Source organism: Tachysurus vachellii, chromosome 17 (genome assembly GCF_030014155.1).
Source record: "Tachysurus vachellii isolate PV-2020 chromosome 17, HZAU_Pvac_v1, whole genome shotgun sequence".
In the NCBI taxonomy this organism is placed as follows: Eukaryota; Metazoa; Chordata; class Actinopteri; order Siluriformes; family Bagridae; genus Tachysurus; species Tachysurus vachellii.
The window spans coordinates 20,976,242-20,983,741 of NC_083476.1; the positions used below are offsets into that span (position 1 = coordinate 20,976,242).

The 7,500-nt window shown below is 42.2% G+C and overlaps 1 protein-coding gene across 5 annotated transcripts in view; it reads left to right on the forward strand.

Moving 5' to 3' along the window:
* The window catches only part of dbn1 (drebrin 1), a 67,414-nt gene that overhangs the window by 46,790 nt on the left and 13,124 nt on the right, over nucleotides 1–7,500 (forward strand). For 2 of the 5 annotated variants that reach the window (XM_060890289.1, XM_060890294.1), the window contains exons 3-10: nucleotides 586–698; nucleotides 1,239–1,328; nucleotides 4,107–4,253; nucleotides 4,818–4,895; nucleotides 5,492–5,643; nucleotides 5,732–5,795; nucleotides 6,058–6,111; nucleotides 7,156–7,270. In XM_060890289.1, the coding sequence (XP_060746272.1) occupies nucleotides 586–698; nucleotides 1,239–1,328; nucleotides 4,107–4,253; nucleotides 4,818–4,895; nucleotides 5,492–5,643; nucleotides 5,732–5,795; nucleotides 6,058–6,111; nucleotides 7,156–7,270 (813 nt within the window). The remainder of the gene's footprint in view (nucleotides 1–585; nucleotides 699–1,238; nucleotides 1,329–4,106; nucleotides 4,254–4,817; nucleotides 4,896–5,491; nucleotides 5,644–5,731; nucleotides 5,796–6,057; nucleotides 6,112–7,155; nucleotides 7,271–7,500) is intronic. The other 3 variants (XM_060890292.1, XM_060890293.1, XM_060890290.1) reach the window with 3 other exon arrangements.

Below are 7,500 nucleotides of genomic sequence, written 5' to 3' on the forward strand. Positions count from 1 at the left end.
ATGTTATTTTATTTTGTTTTGTTTTTAGTTTATTTGTTACAGGATCTGATATCCGTCATGTTTTTAAAGTCTGATATCGAGTATTACATCCGTGTCATGTTAATTAACAATGGAGATAAGCGTATATGTTGATGCTTTCTTCCATTTAATGGATATCTTGAGATGTATGTGTCAGTTATAAACAACACCCAGCATTATCCGATTAGTGAACTTTAGCTAAGTGCACAGAAATTGCCATCATTCCAGTTTAATTAAATGAGGAAGCCAAAGTCGTAATCTGATTGTGCAGCTCGAATTTGAGCCGATAAGATTTCCATTCTTGAATGAGAGTGTGTGTGTGCCCTGTGATGGGTTGGCACTCCGTCCAGGGTGTATCCTGCCTTGATGCCCGATGACGCCTGAGATAGGCACAGGCTCCCCGTGACCCGAGGTGGTTCGGGTTAAGCGGTAGAAAATGAGTGAGTGAGTGAGAGAGATTTCCATTCTACAAAAGACAACACTGTTGTCACGCTGTTGTTGACTCATATTACTCTCAAGTCATTTTTGTCTTTTCCTGAGCTCCTTGTTTGTGTCTTCGGATCGCAGATGGCGGCTTGGCAGAAATCATGGTGACCTTCGATAACGGCCGCATCATGTACGGCTTCTGCAGCCTGAAGGACCCGTCGGCCGCCCTGCCTCGCTACATCCTCATCAACTGGGTGAGTCAGTACTCTGAAGTGTTTGATCTTCAGAGAACAGTCAGTGTTGTTGCACAAGCAGAGGAGAGAAATAAGCATCATTACAGCCCACCGTGTCCCATGAGCTACTACGGTTCTTAAATCTGACACGCTGAGCACCGTATTTCTCCCCACATTTATTATAGTCATTAGGAAGGTTCTCTCTGTGTGCCGCCGTAATCAGTTTGTATTGCCTGAGTAATGTTCCTTTTGAATGGGTACTGATCATATTGTTAAAGACAAAAATATAAATATAACTCTCGGTGCACTCCAGGTGAACTGTTGTGTGAAAATGAGCAATTGAGAAGAAAAGAATTGAGAAAACGGTTTTCATCTCAGGGTTTTGTAAAGACTTGTGGTGGGTGGTTAAAAAAAAAAAAAAAAAATCCCTTTGAGAGCTCTAGTGTGCTGATGTTCGTCAGTAATTTTCTTCACATTTATGCAGCTGCTTCAGTGTGTGATTGTCATCCCTGAGGACCCCTGTGTGTTTAATGACAGTAATTATTCTGTATGTATGTTCAGGTTGGAGAGGATGTCCCTGATGCCAGGAAATGTGCCTGTGCCAGCCATGTAGCCACCATCGCGGAGTTTTTCCAGGTGGGTCTTGATAAGGTAAAGTAACCACTTTTCTATCTCTGAAACAGGTCGCGTCGTGACGTGTCCGTGTCCGTCCCGTGTCCGTGTCCGTGTGTAAAGGAGCAGTTTGTAAATTTTATTGCCGTCTTCACGTTTACTGTGAAATCAGCTACAGCATGTGTGCCTTTGGGAGACCAACCGTTTGAACTGGGGGCGGGGCTAATTTCTGGTTCGTAAAATTGTAAACAGATACCTGATCTGTTCTGCATAGAGAACTGTAATAAAAATAGTTTTTATACTGCACACAAGCAGAAAATCAAAGCGAGTAAACGGATGATAATCTGGGTTCAGAGATCTGCTGCGCATGACAGCAAACGAATTCGGTTTGTTCTCACGCTCCCATTGGCTGTTTTTCGGCTCTGTTCTCATCAGTACCTTGATAAAGAGTATCACTCTAGGAAGACCTTTAAATATTACTTACTGCACCTTTAACTTTTACATCTTAAACCTCGAACCTTGTTTTGTCTGGTTCCTGTTGTTAATGTTGTCATCAGCCTTGTTTGTGTCGTCTGAAATTACAGCCTTTGACATAACAACTCCTGCTTCTTTTTTTTTTTGTCCCCGAGTTGCATCTTCATGAGTCTGTTATTATTCCTAAGCCCTTCTTGTTCAGATGAGTTCACCGAACCTGTGGGTGGTCATCACAGGGTGTCTGCTGAAGGAGGAGACTTCTGTATAAGACGGCCAGTAGCAGGAAGACGATAAGGTCTATGGATGACTAATGTGGTTTTCTGCACAGTGTTTACACTGGAGGTGTGCGCTGGTTTAAAAGTGCTGCCTTTTACATGCTTCATCTCATCAACCTGGATGTGGAAGAAATCCTCCAGGAAACTAGACCTTCTCTTGTGGAATTTTTGTTTTGTATCATTATTCAAACCAAGTTTTATTTAGCGGGGGGCACGGTGGCTTAGTGGTTAGTACGTTCGCCTCACACCCTCCAGGGTTGGGGGTTCGATTCCCACCTCCACCTTGTGTGTGTGGAGTTTGCATGTTCTCCCCGTGCCTCGGGGTTCCTCCGGGTACTCCGGTTTCCTCCCCCGGTCCAAAGACATGCATGGTAGGTTGATTGACATCTCTGGAAAGATTGTCCGTAGTGTGTGATTGTGTGAGTGAATGAGAGTGTGTGTGTGTGCCCTGCGGTGTGTTGGCACTCCGTCCAGGGTGTATCCTGCCTTGAGGCCCGATGACGCCTGAGATAGGCACAGGCTCCCCGTGACCCGAGGTAGTTCGGATAAGCGGTAGAAAATGAGTGAGTGAGTGAGTGAACTTTATTTAGCATAAATCTTTATTTTTGTGTTTTATGACCTGGTTCAGTCCAGTAGCATCTAGAGATCTAGGGATGTGGTAGCTCAGTGGTCTACTGATCAGAAGGTTGTGAAGCTGAATCTCAGCACCACCAAAGCTGCCATTGCTGGGCCCTTGAGCAAGGCCCTTAACCTTCAATTGTTCAGTTGTATAAAGTGAAACGAACGTAAGTCGTCTGCCAAATGCCGTAAATTTAAAACGTATACAGAGGGGAAAGATCTCTTGGGATAGGAGCATGATCACTTTCCCAAACAATCCTATTCCCCCCCCTGCTCATGTTGAAATTTTCTCAGGAACCTTGTTTTTTTCCTCATGTTGCATCTTCATGAATCCATAATTATTCCTCAGTTGTCCATCACACCTTCATAATCTTCATCCTCTTCATAAAATAATTAAAAATATTTTGATTCGTCCTGATTGCCAAGCTGAAAAAAGAAATAACAGATAACACTAAAGATAACTGAAGATAACACTTTTTATCCCTACAGTGAAACATGGTGGTGGTAGCATCATGATGTTTGGAGCTTTTATTAGCAGAAGAGAATGGAACACGTTTATTTTTTGGGAGAACTGATGGTCAAAGTACAAGAACGTTGTTGAGGGAAAACCTTCCCAGGAGCACACACAGAACCTCAGACTTGACCGACAGGAGAGAGACCTGAAAGGGGTTCAGACTTGAATCTGAATGAAAAAGATCTCTGGAGGGAACTGAAAGTCACTATAGCACGAATGTCTTTCCCAATCCAAACCGATCGAGCTTGAGAGGTTCTACAGAGAGAAACGAAAGCGGATCCTTAAACCCACCTGAACCAAGACGCGCTTAAACACTTACAGTACAAGAGACATCGATTTTCTGAGAAAAAAATTCTTTGAGGAAAAAATGACTTGAGAAAAAAACGCGTATCCGTTCGTTTTTATCATAGCGTAGCGTGTCCTTCGCAGACGGCTGAGAAGATGATTTCTAAAGGCTCCACGCTACGCTGATAACTACAGTAAGAGAAAATAACCCGAAAAACAAACGCTGTGGTCTATTCGAACAGAACAATACGGATGATAACAGATAATTATGATGACAGTATTGATGACAGAGATATCGCATGTACTATGTAAATATCCATCGTGGAACTCAGACTGAACCGTGGCTTTGTTGTGCAAATGAGCTGCTTTATCCGCTTCGCTACACACTGGACATCCACTGCACTTTTTTTATTCAGAGAGGTTCCTCTGAATTCACCTATTTTTCTCTTTCATCCTCCCACAGATACTTTGAAGTCCTTTATCCCCCCAACACACACACACACACACACACACACACACACACACACACAGAGTCCTTGCTATTCAGTACAGTGGGCCTGGGGGTTACGTGCTTTGGCAGGAATTGTGTTCATGTGTGTTTTTCTTTCTTTTCTCTCTGTCTTTTTACTTTCTCTATTTCTTTCACTCCAGGGAGTTGACATCATCATCAATGCCAGCAGCATGGAGGACATCGACCCCTCAGCCATCGGGCAGAGATTGACCAACGGGACGGGGCCGAGCGCTAGCCCAGTGCTCAACCGTCTGCGAATGAAAGATGAGGAGAATGCGGAGAACGTTGTACGTAATGTGGGAAAGGAGGGAATCCTGTGTGTGTGTGTGTGTGTGTGTGTGTGTGTTCATGTATATCTCTAAATGCATTCAGATTTAGAGGGAAGTGTTCAAGTTTTCTTACTAACCGCATTGATAGACCTGGGGCAAAATGAAACAATGCTCTTCTCTGTGAAGAGCCAAAGCAGGCAGTGACTCATACACACTTCCAGAGCAGTCCAGCTCTTTCCGCCTGTTTATCTCACAGATCAGCATGACCTCCATCCCCGTCGCAGCCCCGTTCTTCATTTAACCGTTTAACGAATAAACACAGACAGCGTAGCTCTCGTCACACAATAAACTTCAGCTTGCTTGGCGGCATTTCCGACTAATCCGTTCGAAGGTTATGGCTCCGTTAAATATTTCATTGTGTTCAGAACCTCAGACTATTTTACTCAGTTTAGTGCAACAGAAACACAGGAAACGGTCTGCGTCTCGTCCCCGCGTCTTTTTTTTAATCAACGCCTCCTTCTTTAGTCGTGTTTCTAATTAGGTTACATTTTCTCCATTTTTTTGTGTTCTCTCCTCCCACAGGGCACCACCTATCAGAAAACAAATGCAGAAATCGAGATGAAAAGGATCAACCGGGAAGAGTTCTGGGAACAAGCCAAGGTAGAGATCGGATTCTGTGGAAGCTCGATCCGTGCAAGGACGCTTAAAAGCCCAAACATGAATCAGCACGGCCTGCGCTAACCCACTGCTCCTAATCTGATTTTTTTTCCATACTAGCTTTAATGCAGCTCTCAGCGAGGAGCTATTTGTCATTTTAAAGTGCACGTCTACAGGCTTTCAGAGCCACGTTTTGGCCTCATGAGATAATTATCAATAATTGGTGCTGGAGGCTTAGCCTTCATTTGTGGCTTGGAAAAAAAAACGCCCAGATTTCTGGCCTATATTTTTTGATTTGCGCTGATTATAAGATATTTAAAGAAGTTACAATTTTTCCCTTGAGCACGATGGCAAATCTTATTCCTGGTTAGTTCTTAATTCTGAGGTGTTTACTCACGTGTTTAGACACGTTCCACGACGGACGTTTTGATCCCCCAGGACAAACGAGCGAGCGCACTTGCGCTTGCCTTTTGTCACCTCGTACAGTTATCTTTCTTCTGGATGGTTTTTAATGACCTTACAGTCATCGCTCTCTTCTCTGTCCATCGCTCATGCCATCATCCTTTTCATTTGTACCTTTCATTTGTACCTTGTAACAGCGAGAAGAAGAGCTGAGGAAGGAGGACGAAAGAAAGAAAGCAGCGGAAGAGCGGCAGCGCTTCGAAGAGGAGCGGATGGAGCTGGAGAGGAAGGAGCAGGAGGAGAGAGAGAAGAGATACCGTGAGAGAGAGAGGCAGATCGAGGAACACAGGCGAGAACTCTGAAACCTCGGACATCTTCTTGTGTGTTTTTTTTTCACTGAAACCTGAACATTTTTACATGTTGTATTCTTTCTACAGGAAGAAAATGCAAGAGGAAGAGGAGGCCAAAGAGAGATCACGACCTCAGTCCTTGACTGTAAGAGTGTGTATTCTTCACGCGCTCCTTTTTTTTTTTCATCTTCTTCACTCTAAGATGTTGAAAGGAGACTGTAATTTTCAGAGAACTTGAAAGTCACACCCATGAGGCACGCAGCAGACAAGGCGTGACATATATCCAAGTAGCAAAAGTTCCACATGTTCGCAGCAATAGAAGAATTAACAGTTAAACGTCTCAAAAAAATAAGGAAAAACTGCAATTTGCTGCCCCCTGCTGGAAACTACAGCACTTTCTCTTGTTTCTCCAGACAGAGCCCAGTAGTGATGACCTCTCTCAAGACAAAAAGGAGTCAGAGGTCGAGGTGAGTCGATCCCATTTGTTCGTTCCAGACTCTAACGTCTCTTAAAATGTTTGCAGCCTTTAAATTAATAATAAATCCATAAATAAATTGGCTCCTTTATCCGAATTCCGGGCAAGCCCTGGTCGAGTGATGAGCCTCGAGACGGGAATCTGGCGTAGATGTAGGTCAAAAAGGGTTGTTGCGTCAGATACAACCTCTTCTGGGCTTTGCATATGGGTCAGTGGGATTCCTCTTGCTGTTTCGGGACTAGGGCGGCGTGAAGAAATAGCACACTGGTGATGGCTGATTTATTTATTTATTTATTTATTTTATAATACGAGCCAACTAGAAATAAATGCTGGACGTCATAATAATTATAAATAAATACATCAGAAATCATGTATCTTAAATAATTTCAGGATATAATATAACACAAAAACATGCTAATTAATCCCAGTACGGTAGCGACGGTCAGTTCTAAAATTATTGGCACCCTTGGAAAAGGTAAATAAAAAAAAAAATGGATCGTTTACTTAATTCCATTCTGAAAGTAATGATTAAGAACTTTTAATGGAAGTCGATTGTGTACTTTAAGAAAATATATTCTGGAAAAAATAAATCACATTTTATGGTGAATTTCAGCATCTTTTTTTCCCCTCTCACTCTTTTTTATTGTACCAATTACGTGCTGATAATTTCGCCGCTGTTCATCTTGTTATGACACGATTATAAAAATATCATGATAGCAGTTCATATTTTTTTATATAACACCTTTACAGCGAGCAGAGACGTTATTAATGATTCATTCTTACATTTGATGGTGTTCAGTGATATAAATGTTTGTAAGATTTGATTGTAAATATGTAAAAAAAAAAAAAATAGGATATATATGCAGAGATCCCTTTATACTTTGGCTTATACGTTACTACTAATTATTATTATTATTATTATTATTATTATTATTATTTAATGTTCTTTGTCTAGGAAGTTCTTCAGATCCCAACATTTTTTTCATTAATTAAAGTATTTGCTTACGTCTTGATGAAGAATAATTTGTGTGTGCAGGAGGCAGCAGCGATAATCGCTCAGCGCACAAGCAACCCGCGTGAGTTCTTCAAGCAGAAAGAAAAAGCTGTAACCAGCAGCTTGGACACGTCCCCCATCATGTCACACAGGACCGGTAAGACCACAGTCAGGAATGAGGGACACGGTGGAAAAAAGGGGTGAAGGAAATGAAAGGAACATCCCAGTGTTTTTATTGGGAAAGAATAAAAAACCTACTAACATGGAAGAGCTAGTCAAGGAAGTCCATCATTAATATTTCAAATAAAGGACTATAAAACTCTACACCAATTATTCCAACTGTTATAAACGTTCAAAGTAAATGTAAAGCTTTGTCTGGATAATCCG